Here is a 22,686-nt window from a genome sequence, read left to right on the forward strand (position 1 = left end):
ATGTTATGATCGACAGATGTTTAGAAAAAAAGCGTATACATTAATTTGGGTTTAATATATTGATAATTCTATATAATTAAAAATAATATTGTACCTGTCGCTAAATTTTTTGATATTTGAAACGATATTTTAATCTTTTTAGTGAGGCCCTGAAAATTCCACTCACGGAACTAGTCACGATTCAAATAACTAGATCCCGTCACCAATTCACACGTGCAGTTTGTTTTGGTTTAATAGTTGGGTTTAAAATTAATTATTAGTGGCCATGCCTGCAGCAGCCCCGCAGTCTTTGAGTAATGGCAAACCCTCCCTGGCGGAGCCCCACAAATCCTGGAAAAAAGTCAACGAGGAGCGCAAGGCTCTTAAACGCCAACGTAAACAAGATAAACTTTTAAAAGAGCTGCAACAAGCACAGAATCAGGAAGCTGAGGCAGAAGCCAACGCCGCCTCTAATGCCCAGAAAGTAGCTACTGTTAATCCTTCTACTGTTAGCATAGCAGTTCCTGGATCCATTCTAGAGAATGCCCAATCTAATGAATTACGAGCCTATGTGGCTGGACAAATAGCTCGAGCGGCCTGCATATTCCGAGTCAACGAGGTGATCGTTTTTGATGATGTGGGCGTGGCAACGGCCAGAGAAACAAAAAAAAGTTATGAGGAGGACGCTGAAGGCAATGCCTCGGGCACTGTGAGAAGCAGTTCATTGCAACTCGCACGAATTCTTCAGTATCTTGAATGTCCGCAATATTTGCGAAAATATTTCTTTCCCCTGCATAAGGATCTAAAGTACTCGGGCCTCCTTAATCCCTTAGATACACCGCATCATCTGAGGCAACAAAGTAAATTTCGGTATCGCGAGGGAGTAATCTGCGATAAGAAGGCTAAGGAAGGTCAAAGTTACGCCAATGTCGGCCTGCTGAATGATGTCTTAGTGGACAAAGCCATTGAGCCGGGTGTGAGGGTAACAGTGAAGATGGATCAGCCAAATGGTATGAAGGATATTCACTTATGTATGTACATATTTCGTTATTTAAAAATTTTATTTGATTTTACAGAGGCAACAAGAAAACAGCGTGGCACCTTGGTCAGTCCGGATGAGCCACGTCGCGAGACAGGTGTCTATTGGGGCTATCAGGTGCGCATTGCGCATTCCTTATCGGAAATATTTACAAAATCCCCCTTTGATTCTGGCTATGACGTCACCTTGGGAACGTCTGATCGTGGCAAAAATGTTCATGAGGTTCCCGCCAAATCATTTAGCTACAATCACCTACTCATTGTTTTCGGTGGCCTCCAAGGACTGGAGTCAGCTTTGTCCAATGATGAAAAATTAACTGTGGATGATCCTGAATTGCTTTTCGATCATTACGTCAACGTACTACCCCGTCAAGGTTCCCGAACCATACGAACGGAGGAGGCCCTATTAATAGCCTTAGCAGCTCTTCAGGAAAAGCTTCAACCACAAAATGCTGATGTAGAAACTGATATTACTGACCTGCTACCTCGTAGCGATGAAACTGGAATTTCAGTTAACCGAGATGCATTGGTTAGCAAGAAGAAGCCGAAAAAGCGAAAGTTTGCAGAAGCTGAAAATGACGACACCAGTAAAAATTCAATGGAAAAAGAAACACCAGCAAAACCTGTTGCATTCAATCCATTTGATGAGGATAAATCAGTAGCGGAACCAGCTCCTGTGAATGACGATTTGGAAGTGGTGCCCTCAATAAAACCACCAACCTGGAATCCATTTGGTGATCGTAAACCAATAGAAGCCACATCTCCCAATAATATTTATGAGGTGGTGTCAGCTTCCAAAACGACAACCAATAGCTCTAAAAAGTCGGTGTTTAAGCCTACTGATGACTTAAGTCGATTTGATTGAGATTGTCAATTCCATATTGCAATGTTACGCAAAATGTAGTTTGAAATGTTGACCATTTGCTCTGATTATTTTATCTATCATATCAAATTTAAACATAAATCATTCTAGTTGCTGTCTGTCATAATATTTACAATTTGATTTTAAATAGATTGATAGAAATTGATTGTTTTTTGATTTAATTAAAGTTTTCGACCAAAACTTAAACATTTTTTTTTTATTAATGAAAAAAAGTTGATTAATTTATTATTAATTACATTCTTTGGAAATGGTTACTCTTAAAAAACACCACGACCACATAACTTTAAGGATTTCTTCAACTCTTAAATGTGAAAATCTTCATTAAAACTTGCTCTATTGTATAGAGCACGGCTGGCAGCTCTGTCCTTGCGTCTAGTTAAACCAAAGCAACCACGTCTGTATAACATAAATCCTCCCAAACTAATTGGTATGGCAATGAGAACAAATACAAGAAGGCCAATCCACACGAGACTTCCTTGCTCCGCATTCTCAACCAGATGATCGTTGTGAACTTGTACTAGCTGCATATCCTTTAAACTGGCTGGTGAATCACATTGCACATTTTTGGCCAACAATGGCGTTGCCCTAAATATTTGTGGCATCAAAGTGTTGATTATATGGTCATTGGATGAGTCACAAGACCATGGATTGTAGCGCAAATCAATTACGCTTAGCTTATCCCAACGCTGTATAAGTTCCCTTGATAATTTGGTCAAGTTACAATTATTCAGGTAAAGCTTATCCAAAGGTGCATAATCCAAATATTGTCCGCCAGTTATATTCTTGGCGAATGCCTGTTCGTCGATTTCTTCCAGAAATTTGTTATCACTTAAGATTAATTCGGTAAGATTCTGCAATTGGCTGAAAGCCCCAGCACCAATGCGTTTGATATCTTCCATATAGGCAAGGCTAAGGAATTTCAATTTTGGCAACTCCGGAAACACATTGTCGCCTTCCAAGTTACCAATTGGATTTTCATTCAAAACAAGACGTTCCAAATTTTCAGCATGTTCCAGTCCTTCTGGCAATTTAGTGAATAAATTACCAGCTGCTATAAAAGTTTCCAGTTCCTGGGGTCCATGAAGAATTGTCTTGGGTAATGCTTTAATTTCCATATACGATAAATCCAAAATCTTAAGATATTGAAGTCCCGAAATAGCTGTTTCTGTTTGCAAATCGATCACTTGAAAAGTATTTGCGCATAAAATAAGCTCTTCTAGATTTGGAGCATGTTCAAATAGATCATCATTCAGTGTATGCAATTCATTGTAACCCAAATTTAAAGATTTCAAATTCTCCAAAGCCTCAAAGTCATTTGTAGTGTATGGTCCTTGAAAAACGTCCGGTATCAACATTTTTGCGTTCAGTTTGTTGTTGGACAAATCGAGAGTCGTTAGTTCGGTTAAATTGGCAAATGCTCCATTGACAATCGAATCGATTTGATTGTGGCCCAAATAAAGATTTTTCACGCCATATTTTGGTAAAATCGGAATGTTGGTCAAATTAATGTGTTCCAATTTAATGGTCTCAAAGACAATGTCACCATTAGCTAATATATTCCATTCGTCTTCCGTAAACCATCCATCGAGTTGTTCCGTGCAATCCAAAAATTTCTGTTCAATGCTACATGTGCATTTTTTACATAATGAACTATTATTAACATCTATAATGGGTTTCACTGTGGTTGGTTTTGTTGTTGTCGTTGGGGTGACATTGTCATCGGAATATATTGGTGAAATTATGTTTATTACAAGCCAAAAGAATAGGCCAAATGAGACCGCTTTGTTTCCCCTCCAAATCATTTTAATTTTAACTTATTTTTATATTTATATATGTTAACGTTTTTTGGCCAAATCAAATATGTTTTTTAGATACTTTAATGTGTGTTTCTACTGACAAATTTCATGACTAACATGCACCGATGACCAATTTGGTCTTAACTAATTTATTGAAGAACCTTATCTTATCTAAACACTCACGATATGAAATTTTCACCATAATCTCGATTTGTTTTTTGTTGTACTCTTTTAGGAGTTACCACAAAATATTCCGTTATATACATACATACATAAGTATGTTAGAAAGTAGAAATCAAGCAAATCGGGAAAAATGCATATATCTTAAAAAAGTGGGGAGATGCTTATGATATCTTGATACCAAAACATCTTCCATGGTTAGGTGGGGATTTTCGCAACCGAGCTGCCAACTTGTTTCATTTTTTTACGGTATTCTTAACAGATATTTAACCATAAAATACATTTGTTTAAATTTATGTAATTAAAACTGTGACCTATATATTTCAGTAGTAGCACACAAGCAAATCAAGGCAGCAAAAATAAAACACTTTTTAGTCCGAAAAGGTTCTTGTTCATATTTCAATAAGTTGGCAGGTTGGCTACTGTCTTTCCGGCGGGCTTTTTTAATGTTTTTAAAAGATTTTTATAGAATAATAAATTTAAACTTCCGAAAAAGCTTTTCTCTTATTTTATAATAGCAATAACCCAAAACCGAACCAACGATCCTTTGTATAAATATCAATTTGGTTTTTTAACAATTGTGAATGAATATATCAAATAGTTCTGATCTAGATTTAATACAAATATGAATGTCAAATCAGCTTGAGTGATCACAATATGATATTTTCCAAATCGTCACAGGTATAGAAATTCAAACACAAACCTTACCAGGATTTGTCCAATTTACTTCACACGCCCTCAAGTGGGTGGCAAATAAATTAACTTTACTTTTCCCATTCCATTTCTTGTTAAATAGTTTATAATTTCACTTTATTTCCATACACTATGCTATAATTATAGTCTAGTTATACTGCAGTTCAAATGCTATTTAGCTGATTTTTCTTGTATCGACAATGACTTTTTTTGTTTTTGTTCGAAACTCTCTTAATAACTTTTTGTCTACTTACAAACTAAGTAAATTGCATTTAATTTCTTTAAAATTTCATGGAATGTCTAAAGCCGATATTGTTTCAACACATCAAAAAATTGAAGAGTTTTTATGATATTCAGTGTGTGTGTTCTTATGTTTTCATGAATTTTTGGTTATACTCAGTCGGCTCGCTCAACATAAGACACTAAAGTCTAAAGTGTTACTTTGTTTTTGCTTTTGTTGTAGTTTGGTTAACAATCTTGCGCTTATTATACAATTTTAGATAGACAGTTATATACATAATCAAACAAAAAAATAACTTTTGGAATTAATACAATTTAAGTTGACTTCTATATATAATACGTGGCGACATTGTCGTTGGTCATGATTAGCTATGGAATCTGATCTGGAAAACGTGGCTCCGGCAGAAAGTCCTCTTCCATTTCGAGGCGTGTATCACTGTGATAGCCCAATAGGGATTCGGTGTCCTCCTCCTCAAGATGTCGTATGGGATAGCTAATGCCATCGCCAAAGCTAAGAGAATTTTACGCAGAATTTTTGGTTGGATTTGTTTTGTTTTTTCTCACAAAATGCTTTAGGCAAGATATTGAACTTATGGAGATTAGTAATGTGTGTGTGTGCAAAATGAGGTGTGATTGTGTGTGCTTGTGTGTGAATGGTATGGAATGTATTATAAATTTTTAAGTTGTTCGTTTTCTTTTTTAATGATTTTCGTTTGTTTGTGCGGTGCAAAAAGCAAAGCATTCAAAGTCAATACTCATATTGGATAGACCGACAGATGTTTGGCAAATTAAAAACAAACCTTTGTAGCATTTGATTCTCTAGATAGTAAGATATATACTACATATATTTTTGTTTCTTTTGATTTATAATTATAAGTAGGTATAAAAAAAAGACAAACAATCATAGCTAAAAAATAAAAGTATCAAAAAATTGTATTACAAACTTGCAAAAAACATTAAAGTAATTCAAACATACATCTATGTATTGTAAAAGCCAAAAAGGAATTGCCTAATATATGTAAGTCTGTGTGTGTGTTTCTGTTAAAATTGATTTCTTTCGTTTTGAATTCCCATTTAAAATTTGCACGAAATTAGATTTCGTATTATCTACAATTATGTTTTAAAAATGTGTCAAAGAATTTGAATTAAGAACCGCCATAATTTTGCTTACGTAAGAATTTCGTTAGTTTTTTAAAGTTAAATTTCTTAATTACATATACTTCAGAGAAAGAGAGAGAGAGAGCGGGAGTGATGATCAATGAAACGGATTTAACAATATTACAAAAATTGAAACCTTCAAATTCGTCCAACAGATATGCCAGCCAGCCAGCCGAAAAAAATTCGTTGAATCCAATGGAGTTTAACACATAAAACTTAGTGAAATATATACATAATGTAATATATACACTTAAAAACTGTATAAATGATGATAGTTGTCGGGCCAGTCTCTCGATTTGCACTGGGCAAGCTAGCTGCTACGGTTTACAGTATAATGGTTTTTGTTTTAGGTTTCAACTTAAGAGTATATTACAAAGACATTTGTTTTTTTTTAACAAACAACTAAACGAGACTAGGCACTCTGCTACTTCTCTGGCAGTTTATACATAAGCCAAGCCAAGCTAAAACAAACGAACAAACACCTGATGGAGTCTAGCATTTAGCCATCAGGATGGTAGTTGCTTGCGTTGCTTGCGGTTGTGTTGATGGATCGCCATTCATGTCAATGATTAGGGCTCCCGTGCCGTTCCTTGATGACGATGGCGATCTGAGCTCCATTTGGGGCAACTGGTCGTCCAATTTGGGGAGCAATTCTGGTTGGAGATGATGATGCTGCTGCTGCTGCTGCTGATTGTTGCTGTTGCCCTCTTGGATCGTTGGGATTTCTCTTACTATGTGATGAGGCGAAGATAATGTTGGTGATTGTGGTGTTCGTTGTTGATTATGATTATTCATGGTGGAGTTGGTGGGCAGAGAGTCAATCAACTTATCTGTTGGATTGCCATCTAACCTGCTAGTTGTCGTTTGTCCCATCGTATCATATCGTTGCGCTGGTATATCTCCATTCTGGTCAGTGGATGTGGGAAAGGTCAAGCCATCACCACGACTATATTGATCCAACGATTTGTGAATAAGCAAAAGTTTTGTACAGATTTGTTAACAAGAAATTTAAGTTAGGAAAACAAAAATATCGTTGAATTTGCATATTTTCTTTTTTTGTTGGTTTGTTGTTTTTGTGATTGTTGCGCATTTTTGTTAGCATTTTTGTTTCGTTCTTTTTTTGTTTTTACAGTTTTCTTTTGAGTGTGTTGTGTAGGTGTGTTTTAAGCATGGTGTGTGTGGGATTTTGAATTGGTTAGCAGCAGCTTCTTCAATCATTAAATATTTAGTTTTTAGGGGAACAAAAATAAAAACTTAATTTAGCCAATTCCAGTAACGATTTTGGTTGGTTTTCTTTTGTTTTTGTTTTTATATTCTTGCAAAAATCTGACTATAGACGTATAGACAGTTAGATAAATGAATATTAGTCAGAAGTTAGAACAAATATATGGGAATGTATGTATGCCAACACGGCTTAGATATTATTTGACAGTATGTTAGTCAAAAATGAATTTAATTACTTTCATAAAACAACATAAAAGATTTATTAATCTATTTTCCATAAAAAGAACCTTCTTTACAGATTTCATGTCCATAACTTTTAATACAATAATACTATGTCCTAGATCTATCCTATTCTAGTTAAATAAGAAAGCATTCAAAAAAATTGTTGTAAAACTAAATTCCATTTCGATATTTACTTTTTGTTTGACTTTAGATAACAAAACATTATTAGGAAACATGATTTCTCGTGTTTAGAATAGTTTGAATATTAAAAAAATATAAACAATACAAATTTAAACAAAGATCTCTTAGCTGTAGATCTAATTTAAAGGAATTTGTAAAAAATTTTTTTATTCCTGTTACCAGTTTATTTTAGTTTTACCGATTTAAGCTATAGATTTTTGCAAGGATATGATAACCTCGGTGCAACCGATGTTAATCTGACTTTTATATTTGTAATAATGTTTTAGTTTGTTCACTTAACACTAAATTACAAACAAAGGAAGAACATTTACATTTTGTTTTTTGATTTAGTCGTTTCTGCTTGATCCTTTTTGCTAATTACTATCTTAGACATTACAAAAATTGGTGAGTTGTGTTAGATACTTAAAACACACATTTAAAATTTTTATTTAAACAAAAATAAAAAAGAAATACATAAAAATTCGCACTACTAAGCATAGCTTTAAATTTGCCAAATATGAGTGTGGAAAGAGAAGGGGGTGTGGCAAAAAAAAATAACAAAAAAGCACACAAAAACAACAACTAATAAGTAACAAATTTGTTAGTTCAGGATTTATAAAATTTAACATTTTGTTCAAAGTGCAGCACATATTAGTAATAATGCAAATGACAAAATGATTTGTGGGAACGAGAGAAAGAGATTAAGAGATATTGAGAATGACAATTGACATACCTGGTAAATATAGGCAAAAACCAGTATTGCCAATCATCGCCGAATACTTCACAGAAGTTGGCAAAACGTCCAAGATTGTAGCCATTTTTATCCGGTCCGCCAACACGAAATATAGGAGCACGAAAAGCCTCTATATATAAAGAAGAAATATTGATTATGACAATTTGATTTTTATTTAAAAACAAATTCGCAATTACTTACCCAAGGTGGTGCGATTGACGAGCACCAAATAGATATGATAGCCAAATAGACTGACCAAGCTAATGGCAAACATAATGGCAATGAAGAACAGGAATAATATATGAAATCGACCCACGCCGCCATTGAGTTGACCCTGTTCCAAGTAGTCATTTTCGTACTTTTTTATACATGTACATATAAATAGGCATTACAACAAATAAGGTATATATATATATAAATATACATGCAAAGGTAATTGTTACACATTTCAAAAACAACACAAGATGCAGAATGAAGTGTTTAACACTGACTATACTTTGTTCACATTTGTTTTCTCTTTTAATGATAAGTTTTGTAGAATCAAATTCTCACATATGAGAGAAATTATATTAATTTACAATACGCTCTTCAGTTTCAAAAGAAACCTATAAAATTCTAGTTCATATGCAATGTGCCTTTTATATTTTCCATGTCTTACTACATAAAAAGGATTCTCGGAGTATTGGGCAGCTAGAAGTAAGCCTTAGGCTTACTAAGTATTTAATTGAGTAATATTGGTTATATATGATCTCCCTACAACTAACATAGCTAAAAGACTTTCAACTCGCAACTAAGTGTTATGTTAGTACAACATCTATGATAATTCGTGCATGTAAAAAGATATAAGAATTCGAAACTTACGGCACCTACCTTCCAAAACTGCACAAAATCGTGCAGTGTGGTTAAGGCAACATATAGACAGTAGATCAGGGCATAACCCAAAAACAGTACGAAGAATTTGTAGTTGTAGAAATTAACACAATTGTTCACCCAGGGACAATGATGATCCATTTTTAATACACAACAACTGCATACGCTACAATGATGTGAACGATCTGGCTTGATAATTTTACATTTCTCACAGAATCGGACAGAGCCATTCATTGTTCTGTAGAGTAAAGTTAATTCATATTAAATATTGTTTCAAATCGTTGGCATTTCAAATATTACCGATTTGTTACTGGCAAATTTCGGGCAAAATTGTTTAAAATGCGTTTCTGTGTTTCTGGGTTATCAGCCCGAAATAAACGTGTCACTTCCTCATCGGGTATGCGCCACTAAAAAAAAAAAAAAAAAAAAAAAATTCAACGATAAAATATTTGTTGCGGGACTTTCGATGTGATAAGATTGGCATGTGACTCACTTGATCGGGTACTCGGCCTACCGAAGTCATGATGGTCCTCCAATAGGACCATAGGAGCAATAAAAGTGCTATGTGGTAAAAGAGCAGCATAAATGACATGGCCACGCGATTCTCTACATTGCCTATGGATAAAGATATACATAATTATTAGAGAGAATGAACAGGAAGTCAACTGCACTGAACTTACGTATGCATAGTTCCACCACATAGGCGTAGTAGGACCAGCATATAACGCTGGTGATAAAGAGAACCGGAATCCACTTGAACACAGACATACAGAAGCCGCAGGGTGTCTTCCTTCGTCGATTATCCTCGTTTCCCATTCTATTAAAGCAGGCTAAGGCCTGTGCGGCACGATCTTCAAAATTTTGATCTGTGGGAACTGCGATTGCCAGTACTCCGTTGTTTTTGTTATTGGTCGGTGCAGCAAGGCCTCTGGGATGAATCTTTATCTGCTGTATGCGTTTGTTGTTGTCAGTGATTCACAATTAAACAAAAAAAATATTGCTAAACACCAACACTAACACTCATAGGAACGGGCCAAGAGGGATGGAAATCTTGCAAAATGCGGGGTATCTGACTTTAACTTTTGCTTCTGCTCGCTTTCCCTTCTGTGGGAAAGTGCTAATTTTAACTAGATGCCATTGTTGTTGATCTCAATCATCAATTTCTATACGTAATGCTGCGCAGCCTGCTTGTTTTCACATACCAAATTTGTTAAAATTATTATATTTCTCTACTTAGAGCTGAGTTGCAGAATCATCAATGGCACTATCGATGTTATCGATTTTACAACTTTTTTTTTTAACGAGAACTATCGGATATCGACAAACGACGTTTCCCCGTTTCTCGAAAACGTTACTTTTTCAGTAACCGAAAATATTTGAATTTTAAAATCTCTTGGAGGTTGCAGTATAGTTTTAAATAATCAATTAAGTTTTTGACTTTCTTTTGCCATATCTTAGCTTATAAAATACTGATTTGTTGATTAACATCAAAGGCTTCAAACTATAAATACAGCTGTTTCGGACGAACTGAAGTTAGATTTAAAATTGTTTGAGAAGAAACAAAAACATATAAACATTTAACTTGGTTAGTGCTGTATTAGTTTTTTGCTAATTTTCAATAAAAAAAATTCAAAGAATCGTTAATCTAGATTTGTCACTGTTAAAACATAATTAATATTAGTGATGTTTTACCTGAATTCGCTTCGCTTTTATTACCATACTAACATGTTTGTAACTTCAGGTGTCTGAGTGGGAGGCAAATCAGTGCTGTCATTTGAGCTTTTTCCCGCCCTATTTAATAATTTGCCAATAAAATTAAAAATAGAGTAACATTTGCCATATTGGCATGTATACGAAAACATGAAATCTATTTAATTAATTTTTTTGTTTAAATAATTCATCACCAAAATAGCCGTTTTTTAACTGAAATTCAAATTAACCGCTTTGTTTTCAAGCCTTTCGCCATATAAGCTAGATATAGCCATAAATAAGCTAAAATGGTTGTTGTTGAGCGAAGTGTAGGTGAGGAGCTATTTTTCTTCTTCTTGATTTCAGTTTTCTGTTAACCATCGAACCATCGAGCGGGTGTGCTTTTGTTAGATGCGCTCTAAGTGCGTTTAAAAAATTCAAACAAAGTAATTAAACAAAAGTAATAAGAAAGTGTTTGAAATTTACCCGTTAGCCGCCTGCGCCATTTTTCAGTTGACCACCCCCACCCACGCGCCCCTTCATTGATTGTGACCAAGTGACAAAAACGAAGAAAAAAAAGTTGTGAAAAAGTTACACTACGTGCGCGTAATATATAAAAAAAAAACGAGGCCGATATGCACGAGAAGTGAACGTTGTCGGGGTTGGGAAAGGGGGCTGTGGCAGTCGACAGGCTCCCCCTACAACCAAAAAAAAAAAAAAAAAAAAAAAAAAATTATACACACATACATACAAAAATCTACCTATCACTTTGGCATGTTGTTGTTGTCGTTGCTGCTGCTTGTCGGCAAGGTTTTTGGGTTTCGCCTCAGCCCTCCCCCCTAAGCTTGGGTGTTGGGACGGGGGGGTTTTGGGGAAAGACTACAATCAATAAACACGCTTTGAGTGGGAGAGACGACCAGCCGCAGCAGCAGAGCATTTAGGCCTGGATTTGAGGTATTGGCCGCGCGCGCATCTTCAATAATTGAACCCCTCCAAACCTGCCAACACCCCCACACAATTGCTCTCCCTCTCACCCACTCTGCTAATGAACAAATGCCGGCAAGCCGTCGGCAATTAGAGCTTATCTTTAAATAATATTTTATGATCAGCTGTTTGACTGATTTGATTTGAATAGAAATTTATTAAATCGATATGATAAGAGTTAAGAAAAGATTCTGTATTATCATAAAGTAGTTGATTGTTCAATATTTGTTAAAATTTGATAACATATCTTTTACAATTATGTTGCCCAGAAATTGCAACTTTGCAGATAAATCGGTTAGAATGTTTATAAATTAGTAAAGAACAGAAAAACGTTTTCGTGTTAAACAATTGGTCAAAAATATATTTAAAACTCTTACTAGAGCAAAACATTTTCATACCTCCATTATTTTTAAGAGATATTAAATGTTATGGCCTATAACAAACATCTTTATAAAGAAAAACTCACTAGAAATTATATATATTAAAAGGAAATATATAAATACTAAAGGTGGCATGTCATTAGGGTAAGGCTCTCCTTCTAAAGTCCATATCCCTGTCAACAAGAATCGGTCAACGTATCTTGTTAATGACTATTTTCTTAGTTTCCAGTTGTTTGGATTCTAAAAATTCAATGTTTAGAGGCTAAACTATTGTATTAACAACTTAAAAAAACAACTTTTTTAAGGGGGAAGATTTTTAAAATTAAAAGTGGGCATATTTATGCCAGTTTCACGCCAATAATAACTTATATTTACCAGGCCATCACTTGAAAATCGTTACTTTTTTTGCTTTAGCCTTTCTTTTTTATAAAAGAAATTGTACACAATTCAATTGTGTTAATAATTTGTTTGACCCCATGTCGTATAAGTGATATTTGAAATGGAGATTTTAAGTATATTTCTTGTTAGCTTAACCGTTCGTTATGCTAATCAATTCTTAGACACGAATACTAAAAACAATTTTCCAAGAATATTTCCAAACCAAAAAAAAGAGCAAAATAACAAAACAGGCCAATCCACAGATATTTATGTATGTATACATAAACATATGCATGTGTGTGTAGGTATGTATTTTATATACGAAATGCTATGCGAAATGTTTATTTAAGCGAAAAATTATTTCGCACACACCATAATTAATTAAACAATTACATGGCAAGCAGAAAAATGTGGGGATACATACAGACAGACAAAATTATATAGATATATGCATATAAAGACCATGGCGATGGCGTGGGCAGCAGCAGCAGCAACATCAACAACTACAATTTTTGTTAAACAAACATAAATCATTGATAAACATTGCTACCAAAACTAAACTTTAACCAACGCCAATTAATTTAATTATAATGCTTAAAAACTTTTTCTTTAAAGACCCACATGAATATTGGTATACTTTCGATATCTCTCTTTCCCGCTTCCACCCTCTTTCACCCTCCCACACTCTCTCTTTGTCTCACTCTCTCTATCTATCTCTCTCTCTCTCTCTCTCTGTGTGTGTATGTGTATCCCAGTAAACGCGCTTTTTTCAATCAAATCTAATAATGAATTTTTTCTCCTTGTTGTTGCTGTTTTATTTTTTGTTCCAACATCAAAGTAAAAAAACAAGAAAACCAAATATATGTATATACAAACATACATATATAGATAGATACAGAGCACAAGAAACAACAACAATAAGAAATAAATAACAAAAAAAACAACAAAAATTTACAGCAACAAGAGTAACAAAATTAAATTTGGTTTTAGCCATAAAAAGAAGCAAACACGCAGCAGCAGCAGCAAAAGAAGTAAGAACAACAGCAACAACAACAACAACAGGTGCAGGAAAGTGAAGCTGTGGAACAGTGTTTTTGAGGCCCAAATAACTCAACCAACACAAATTCAGTTCAGTCAAGTAAAGTCAAGTCAGTCAGTCAGTCAAAAGCAGAAGCCAAAGCAGAAGCAGAGGCAGAGCCAAAGTCAAAACATCCCAATATATCCACATCAACGTCGCCGCCGCCTCCATTTGGAGTAGTAGTTGTCGCCATCGTCTCCGTCGTCGTCGGAGCACCAAAAGTCAGGTGAGTTGTACTTGTACTTACATATGAGAACAGCCAACCCAAGCACACATATTATACAATACATATATACTCGCTCATATATCTATACTATATAGTCGAAGTGTATATGTATGAAATTGTGTAGAAGTTACCTTACCTTATTTGTTTGATTTTTTTTTTTTTCTTCTTTTTTTTTGTGTTCTGTTTGCTCCTCAACGAGCAGCTCAACTCATATTCGCATTACCCCGTTCCCTGCGAGACCGCCTTTTCCCCCCTTTTTATACACAATCACATTGTATGCGATTAAATATTTTAACGCGCTTATCAATAGCTCTCAAGGGTTGACATTGGGTTCCGATGATAAATAAATAGGAAAACAAAATGGAAATAAGAAAAAGAAAAGAGTTTAAAGGCACTGCAAAAAAAGAAAACAATTTTACATGAAATTTTAATAACAGGGAAAATTGGAAAGTGGGGGATCTTTGATCTAAGACTTTTCTGCAGAAGGTCTTCTATGATTGATGAGGTTTAACCTGCCCTGGATTTACGAAATTGCCTAACCGTTTTGGTACCTCAAGTTCTATATTTTGAACCGATCAAAAGGCTTATACTTATCCAAACTGTGGAAATCTATATAGAGCAATAACGAATCTAACGCTGTCAGATGCATACAGTCCAATTGAATTCATTTTTTCAAGCAAAAATGTTTTTTCGATAGCAAACATTATTTTTAGAAAATGACCATGTTACAAGGCGAAAGAAAAGCCTTAAGACTTTCTTAAAAGCAAATATTTTCCAGTCTACTGCATAATTTAAGATGCAGTCCTTGACCCATGAATTGTATATACCTGTTGAATACTAAAGTTTGCGTTTACTAAATTAATTAACTTTTCTAGCTAAAGTATTACTTTAAACTGCATTTAGCTGTTTTTTTTAGTTTTTAAAGGCAATAGCTAAAGTTAGTTTTCCCTATTGGTCCTGGTTGGTGATCTTTGTCTAAAATTTTACAGTTTCAATGGGAGACGACAAATTTATCCCCAATGTAAAATTAGTAAAAGTTTTTTCCACAGTATCCAAATTTAGCTTGCCTAATTTTATGTAAATTTCTAAGCTCTCTAAGTAAAGAAAGTTTTAAAGAATTTATATGCAAGTGAAGCAAAATGTTGTTTTTTGTTTTACTTATTAAGTGAGAGACAATCGAAGCAGTTTAAGGCCATATTCGTTCTCTCTCTTATTTATAGCATCCGCTTTGCCATTTCACATATTTTTCAACACACTTTTCCACACGCTTTTCTTTTTCTTTCTTTCTCTTTGTCTTTCCTTAGAATTCTGCAAAGTTTGAAAGTGTAGAAAAGAAAATTCGCCACAGAAATTTAGTTAGCAATTTATCCCATCTCAGCAATATTCTTGAATTTATTTCTCTTAACTAAACTTTCTTTAGTTTATTTGTTTTTTTTTTCTTTACTTGTTTCTTATGTGTTTTTGTTTTAATTATTTCATCAAAACTTGTGTAACGAATGTTCCAAGTCTGGACAGTCACTCATTGAAGTCCATCCATCAGCATTATGGCAAATGTTAGTCACGCACACACACTTACACACACACACACACAGGACATGCAAACATTCATGCACGCATACATGTGTATTACATGTACATACAATTCCCATTCGATGTAGATGACGGCAGAGAGAGGATGAATGAATGAATGTGGATGGATGATGGGGGAGATGAATGGCAGAATAGAAGGAGGTGGATGCCAACCTCAATTCGTATTCGATTCAATAGCCTGCAGCGAGGCTCGTCATCTTTTATACGCCCCACACTCTCCCCATTAACCGTCACCGCCCAACCGCCCCCCATCAATATCCCGTTCCTCGAGAGTTTTTTCTCATTCTATCTCACTCACATTTGCCATTTTTTCTTTGCTTTTTCCTTCTCTTTTTTGACTTGTCTTAGGACCTCAGCAGATTCCTGGCATGTCCTCACGTTTCCTGGTCGTGCTACTCTTATGACCCAAGGTTATAATACCCTTTAGACTAAAGGGCATATTAACTTTGGCAACAAACTAATGTGTATCTAAAAGATTTCTTAAGACTGTACTGTGAGATATAAAATCAATACAAATGGCATTCGTGATTGATGAAATTCGACTATAAGTTGGGTCTCTTACCTTTTCCGTCAACAATGTTCGAATCTTTTTTATATTGGCTTACACATAATTGCCACCCTTATAACTATATTATGTCCTTTGACCAACACAAACGACCCTTTCATAAATTATTATTCAAATTAATGTACATACATACATATGTACATGCTGCGTCTATGTACCTACAAGCTAAAGATATCCCCAATTAATAGGGTTATAAGTGAAATAGTAATAACTTTAGTAACGGAGACAATTATTTGGTAGTTCTAGGAATTTTAAGAAGAGGAAATTGGGATAAAGTATGCAGTAGATTACAAAACGATTTTAAGTCTTTCAAAATTAAAGATCCTGCAGCCAAAAAACTGTTTATAAACTTCGACGATTATTTTTCGTCCCAAGGAAATTCCTTACTTACGAATTTCTTTAAGTGTAGCAAATCCTAGACTTAAAAAAAAAAACATATACTAGTTTAAAAGAAAAATAATTTTTATTCGTTTGCATCTCTCAATCAAATATATCAGTAGCTGTGCTGTTGGTTATGGCTTTTCATCTATATTGATTGAATTTTAACTAGCCACATATGTATGTGTATAAAACTGTGGAAATACAATACTACAAAAAGTTCAAGTTAAATAATGGATGAATGATATTTGTAGTTTTTCTGAAGAAAACAAAAGAAAGAATTAAAATGGTATACATACATATATATTTGTGATAGAGTCCAGTTTATTGACAGGACACCAATGCGTTTTCTTTCATTGGCAAAGGTGGGTACTTCATTTTGTCGCTCTGGTTGTGTGTGTCTGGAAACACGTGAAAAACTCATCAGTAAAGGGACAAACGGAAAAAATAATAATAAAGAATAATCTTTTATAACCCGACCATCCTTTTGCCTTCACCCTTTCGCTGTTTAACAAGTTTTGTTTTATATTTTCCTGCGAATTCACTTTGTATAACCTTTATTGAAAAAGGCACAGACAAAGAGAGCGTATATTTCATTTACCTAGAAATTTACAATGCTGAAATTTATAATTTTGCTTACTAAAATTTCTTTAATTCAATTTAATTTATTCTAGAAAATAATTGCCTTATTCATTATACTTTCTATAAAGTCCTGATCGCCGAATTATACTTTGAGGTATGGTAAGGAATGGTTATTGGCAGGAATTTGATTGGTCCTTTGATTGAAAAGGTTTTTGTCTTTCCTTATTTCCTTTTGATTGGATTTTTTCGCATTGTTTTGCTCCTTGCCAATTTCGATAATAGAGACTGTTGCAGTGAGACACAGAGAAAGAGAGAGAGAGAGAAATTCGATTTCGTAATCCTAGCAAAATTAATTATTCTCAACGTACCAAAATAGCAACAGAGCCCAACAACACAGAGAGTCAGTGTGAGAGAGAGATAACTAAAATTTACTTACGCATTTACCTGTTTGAAAAAAAAGTTAATGCTTAGTTACTGCTACTGTTGGCTTAATTCATGGAAAACTTGGAAAACCCTGAAGACAATTGAATAAACTTAACTGTGCTTAATGTTATTAATTAGTTTTGTGTAGCGACTGCAAAACTTTTAAGTCTAATTAGACAGCCATCTAAGCAGAAGTGTTCACATACATATATACTATAGTTTGATAAGTATAAGCTCCATTTATCCCTCACACATTGCTGCCATTTGATATGTGACGTCAAGTAAAATTTGTTTTATTTTATTATTTTTTGTTTTCCCATTTTTATTTTTGATAAATTATTTGTAAATATGTACACACACCGAGATTTCAATTTCTGTTTCAATTGTGGCCAAAAGTGAGTCACAAATTATGGCGCATAATTTGCGTTTTTAATAAAGTGGCTAACACACACACACACATACACTGATAGAGACAGACACACACACACACACAGTTTTCATTTTTCTTTTCATTGTTGTGGTGGTTGTTTTTGTTACGTGGGCGCTGGCCAAATAAATAACCATAATTTCCTCTCTTTCCCTTTCCCCTTCTCCTCCACTCTTCTTGCCATTCAACAATATAAAAGCGTACCAAAGAAAAAAAAAACCCCAAAAGCCAAAAGAATGAAACAAACGAATGGAGAAAAAAAAATTTATATATAGAAAAAGAAAAGATGAAAATGAAAAATCCATTTAATTGTTTGGCGGCCAATAAAAGTAATAAAAGAAATAGGGAATCGCATTTAAAAATACTTTTGCATTTCTTAGAAGGGCTGTTAGATTAGAATTTCATTTGTAGAATCCTTTTTAAAAAGTCGAAAAATACTTTTACCTTCTCTTTAGATTTATCTTTTGAACCTATGATAATAAAAATAGAACTTAGCTAATACAAGTTTGTAACCCAGTTCTGATTATATATAATACTGAAAAGTCTATTTTAAAAGAGTTGATAATGAAGAAAAGGAAGTTAACACAAGATTCAGATGAGCTAAGTCAAATATTAAATACTCTTTATGTGAAAGTGTATTCAGAGAGCATCGAAAGATACAAAAAGTATTCCAACAGTGAGCAAATGAGTGCTCTATTATGTGTGTGTACGTCCAGGGGATTGCAAAAGCAAATGCAAATAGATCAGTTCATCAATAATTCGCAGCACTTAACAATTGCTTTTGCCATTTTTGAATTTCAGAGAGAGAGATAGAGAGAGGGAGAGAAATCAATAAGCGTCAGATACACACACAGAAATATCTCTCACTCTATATTTATAAATAATATGATATCAGCTGACAACTAATCAAAAATTGTTTTTAAAGGTATTTACTAAATACTATTTAGTGCTAATTGGTATTACAATTTCTAACTTGTTAACTTATGTTAAATGCTATGTGGGCGGGACGATTAGTTGTTTAAAGCGTAGCCTTTTATATTAATTCAGATGGAGCAGAAAGATTCTTTTTTCGCTTCATATATTTTGAATTTCCAACTACTTTTAGCGTTGAAGATATGGTATGGCCATTACAACTCTGGATTCGTTAGCGAAGTCTGCTGATTATGTAACTTGGTGGTTCTTGAAGTAGCTAAACTCACATTTTGTGCTGCCTACGATTTAAAATCTTATAAATCAGTAAGATTTATTGACTGGCTAAAACCCAGTCTTGAGCTTCGATTTGAAACCAAAAATTTAGTTTAACTCAAACAAATGGATTTCAACTGAGTTTTTAATTATGAATAACGGCATACCTTTTAATTTATAAAGAATAATAAGAAGAAAATAAATTTAATTTTATTTTTTGATGTTGATATTGGTCGTCATTTTCATCCTTCATCTTTCTTTGTGCTATATTTATTTTTCAAGCGAGGGTCGTCTATTTGACTTAGCAAACTTTTTTGGGGGTTTTCATTCGCTTTCACAAAATACTGTGTACAGGGTGTACCATTGCGAGATGAAACTATTGATTGCTCCCAATTATGGTCACATTTACTTCACTCGTTTTATTGTGTGTGGGTGTTTGTCAATGGAACAAAAAGAGGTTTATATTCAGTTGAGCAATTGAGCGATACAATCTTTTAAAAATATAATTTGGCACATTTTATTTGGCCGCTCAATAAACTGGAATGGATTAGTTTATTTATTTATTGTTGTGATCTACATTTAGTTGACACATTTTTAATAAGTCTAAATATAGTTTTGTGTCTATTCAAAGTTTGCCTTTAATGTGAAATGCTTTTCTTGGCACAAAATAGAACAAACTAAATTAGTATTAATTCTCGTTTGTCAAAATGTTATATTAATCTGCCTGGTGCTTGATAGTTCCCAGTATATGTAGGCTAGCAAAAGACTCAACACTTAAAGATAATGCCAAAGATAATGTATTAATGTTATATTCCACTTGGCTTGTAATCTTTTTAAACAGTTACTTGGAATCACTAAAAAGGTTTTTAGAAAGCTTTAACAAAATGCTGTCTCAGTGTTTCTGGAAATCCCTTTAAGTACTTCTATATAGACAAATATTTTGTACGTTTTACTGTTATGAAAGAGGTTCTTAGAAATAATATAAATATGTATGTATATAAATCAAATTTCAACCATTTTTCCTTAATAATATATTGTAGTTTTTACTTTCGAGTGAGAATAACTTTTATGCTGATTTATGAGACATTTCTTTCTGTGTGGCAGAAGGACCCTGTATATATGTGTACATTGAATATATTATATATTTATTTTGTTGTTAGCCAAGAAACTAATTAGAGAGCAAAGTGCGGTCATGGCACTTTTGATAAACTTCTTATTGAGTTTTTGCCCTCAGTAGCCTTAGTCGAGAACAAGAGAGAAAGAGAGAGAGTAAGAAAAACTTATCTTTTGATAAAGTTACATAGCTTCTTATCAACTTGCACGTGAGTTCACCTATTTTTAGAGTTGGTTAGATAGTTTGAACGCAGCAAACACAGAAAATAAGATTAGGTCCATACGACACATGTGGAGAGAAAGACAAGGCACTAAACACTAAATGGCTTTTAAAAGCCAATTAACGCCCGATATGAGCTTATTTATCTCTTGCTCTCTACTACTCTGCTTCTCCGACTAGTCAACTGCTCGACTACTCGACAGAATCCATGGCCTGTCTGACTTGCCGCTTGCCTGTCAATATGCTTAACTTGTCATTTGGGTCTTCCACCCCCCCTCGCCCTTTCCATTCCCTGTCAAGTGGAAGAATACAAAAAGGCAAAGAATAAAGAAGAAAATTTTGTGTCTGACAAAAAGTGATTTTCGCATTTTCATTTCATATTGAAGATTCCCCAGACAACAGCAGCAGCAGCAGAAGCAGCAACAGCAGCAACATTTTTATGAGCAGTAAATTAGACTTTTCTTTGTTTCATTTTTATATTTCTCCATAAATTTATAGCAAGTGTTGAAATGGCATCGTATCAGCCCACTCACAGATTAGAAACAGCAATATATCTGTATATATGTTTACATATATATCTATATGTATTTTATGCATCTTTCTCCCCCCATTGTCCTCTTGTGTGTGTCTTTCTGTGGCTTTATATTTGCATGTGTCACTCCGAAGACTTGTTAGATGATTTTGACCCAGTCTAGATTCAGTTTGGTCTATCTTTGGGTCTAAGACTCAGTCCATGGTATATTTGTTATTATGCCAACTGATAAGTTATCTTCTTGACGCATTTCAGCCATAATAATGTACATTTTATTTCAGTTCTTATGGCTTTGACTTATCAACATATATTATATACATATATATGCAAAATATTCAGTTTCTCATTCAGTGACGTACAAGATTAGCTCCAAAGCAACTTACTTTAAAGCTTGTTTGTCATTTGTCACCTACTTTAATTACAAAACGGGTACATTAACTTTATAAAACTAAATGCTCTCAAGGATCAAAGAACAGAATGAAGTATCTTTTCACAACACATATTCAAGATGTTTCTGCAACTGATTGTTTCTAGGACAATAGAGGTATAGTTCAACCTTAGTTTATTCTACTGGCTTCAAAGGAAGTAAATTTATTAGTGATGCAATGTGTAGCTATGTACCTACCTAGGTTACTACTAGTATATACATATATAAATGGCAGTGGGTTTTAGGTGTAACTTTTGACTTTTTTGATTGCAAAAGTTTTTCTACACAGAGCCTGGCCAAATGATTGACAGCATTATCAGGCTCGGCATTATCCTGGCTGCTGTGCGGTTAAAATACAAGTTGAAGAAGCAGCAACAGAACAGCAATAACAAAAAGGGAACTTTTTACACTCTGACTCTGCTTAATGGAAATGGAAAACTTTGCGTTTAATCGATTAAACAATTTGCCTTAGCGGCCAGCCAGTGTCACCTCCCTCCCTCCCTCCTACATCACACTCCCACCATTCCCTGCAAACCGCCTTTAAGGCAAGGCAAGGCCAGTCCAGAGGCAAACATCAAAGTCAAGCACCAGCAACAACAACAACAACAATAACAACAACAGCAATAACAGAAGCAGCAGCTGTGTGACGTCAATTGAAGAAAGAGCGAGAAAGTGAGTGGGAGTGAGGCAGGGGGAGAGTTAGGGGGGCAAAAAGTGGGAGTTTTGTGTGTGGTCAAAACCCACACAACAAAATATATACATATACATACATATACATATGTATGAATGTATGTATATAAAAAAAGGACCAAATAAAATAGACCCGCAAAAAATAAGTCAATTAACTTGAAAGAGACATGCTGCAAATCAAATTTAACCCTAAATTGTGGCAAATTTAATTTAAATATGCTCGCCCTTTCATATTTAACATGCTGAAATGAAATGTCTCACAAGATATATCCACTTAAAGTTGAAAATGTTAAAAAATAAAAGAACTCACAAAAAGATTTCAGTGTTTAACTTTCAAGAAATTAAGCTAATTACTAAGAAGAACTTGAATACTTGAAATCACTAGAAATAAAAATAGATCACACTGTAAGGACATGCAAAATCAAATATAATATAATATAAGAGATGAACAAATCAAATTAGGATGCCTTTGTGGGTTTCTCTCATGATTTTTTCAAATGATCAAACAGAAAAAGTTTACTACACACACAACCAACCAAAGGAAGTCACTCACCTGAGGACCAAGGCTATCCTTAGACTATGGGTCTGCATGTAGGGTATGTGTGTGTTTGTGTGTATGGGCG

At 34.2% G+C, this 22,686-nt stretch overlaps 4 protein-coding genes and 1 long non-coding RNA gene across 17 annotated transcripts in view; 2 read left to right on the plus strand and 3 right to left on the minus strand.

The window, feature by feature from the left end:
* Positions 1-203: 203 nt before the first annotated feature.
* On the plus strand, positions 204-2,086 carry LOC137577158 (putative methyltransferase C9orf114 homolog). The gene is made up of 2 exons (XM_068290552.1): positions 204-989; positions 1,056-2,086. Exons 1-2 carry the CDS (start codon positions 266-268, stop codon positions 1,880-1,882), a joined length of 1,551 nt encoding a protein of 516 aa, XP_068146653.1. The 5' UTR covers positions 204-265; the 3' UTR covers positions 1,883-2,086.
* Positions 2,046-3,833, minus strand: LOC137577159 (leucine-rich repeat neuronal protein 1). Its single transcript, XM_068290553.1, has one exon. It carries the CDS (start codon positions 3,700-3,702, stop codon positions 2,203-2,205), a length of 1,500 nt encoding a protein of 499 aa, XP_068146654.1. The 5' UTR covers positions 3,703-3,833; the 3' UTR covers positions 2,046-2,202.
* An 834-nt stretch (positions 3,834-4,667) lies between these two features.
* On the minus strand, positions 4,668-10,464 carry LOC137577066 (palmitoyltransferase ZDHHC20-B). Of its 10 annotated transcripts, none has more exons than XM_068290442.1 (9): positions 10,215-10,463; positions 9,877-10,144; positions 9,690-9,811; positions 9,497-9,603; positions 9,188-9,434; positions 8,528-8,684; positions 8,327-8,456; positions 6,818-6,913; positions 4,668-5,320 (listed from the first exon to the last, which is right to left on the minus strand). In XM_068290442.1, exons 1-9 carry the CDS (start codon positions 10,218-10,220, stop codon positions 5,179-5,181), a joined length of 1,275 nt encoding a protein of 424 aa, XP_068146543.1. In that variant the 5' UTR covers positions 10,221-10,463; the 3' UTR covers positions 4,668-5,178. The 10 variants fall into 10 exon arrangements, with proteins under 10 accessions (XP_068146543.1, XP_068146545.1, XP_068146544.1 ...); XM_068290441.1 differs by lacking the exon at positions 4,668-5,320 and adding an exon at positions 5,657-6,698 and having other exon boundaries at positions 10,215-10,460; XM_068290444.1 differs by lacking the exon at positions 6,818-6,913 and having other exon boundaries at positions 8,528-8,660; positions 9,197-9,434; positions 10,215-10,464.
* A 787-nt stretch (positions 10,465-11,251) lies between these two features.
* Positions 11,252-11,456, minus strand: LOC137577880 (uncharacterized). The gene is made up of 2 exons (XR_011032494.1): positions 11,372-11,456; positions 11,252-11,303 (listed from the first exon to the last, which is right to left on the minus strand). It is a non-coding gene; the product is annotated as an uncharacterized lncRNA (long non-coding RNA).
* Pka-R2 (cAMP-dependent protein kinase type II regulatory subunit) overlaps positions 11,262-22,686 on the plus strand; it is a 41,604-nt gene continuing 30,179 nt past the window's right edge. Inside the window, exons 1-2 of one of the 4 annotated variants that reach the window (XM_068291445.1) lie at positions 11,262-11,331; positions 13,618-13,931. The gene's annotated coding sequence lies outside the window, so the exon portion shown is untranslated. Of the gene's footprint in view, positions 11,346-13,406; positions 13,932-22,686 lie in introns of those variants that run through there. The other 3 variants (XM_068291444.1, XM_068291446.1, XM_068291447.1) reach the window with 3 other exon arrangements.

This window comes from Drosophila tropicalis, unplaced genomic scaffold (genome assembly GCF_018151085.1).
Source record: "Drosophila tropicalis isolate 14030-0801.00 unplaced genomic scaffold, ASM1815108v1 contig_593, whole genome shotgun sequence".
Taxonomy (NCBI): Eukaryota; Metazoa; Arthropoda; class Insecta; order Diptera; family Drosophilidae; genus Drosophila; species Drosophila tropicalis.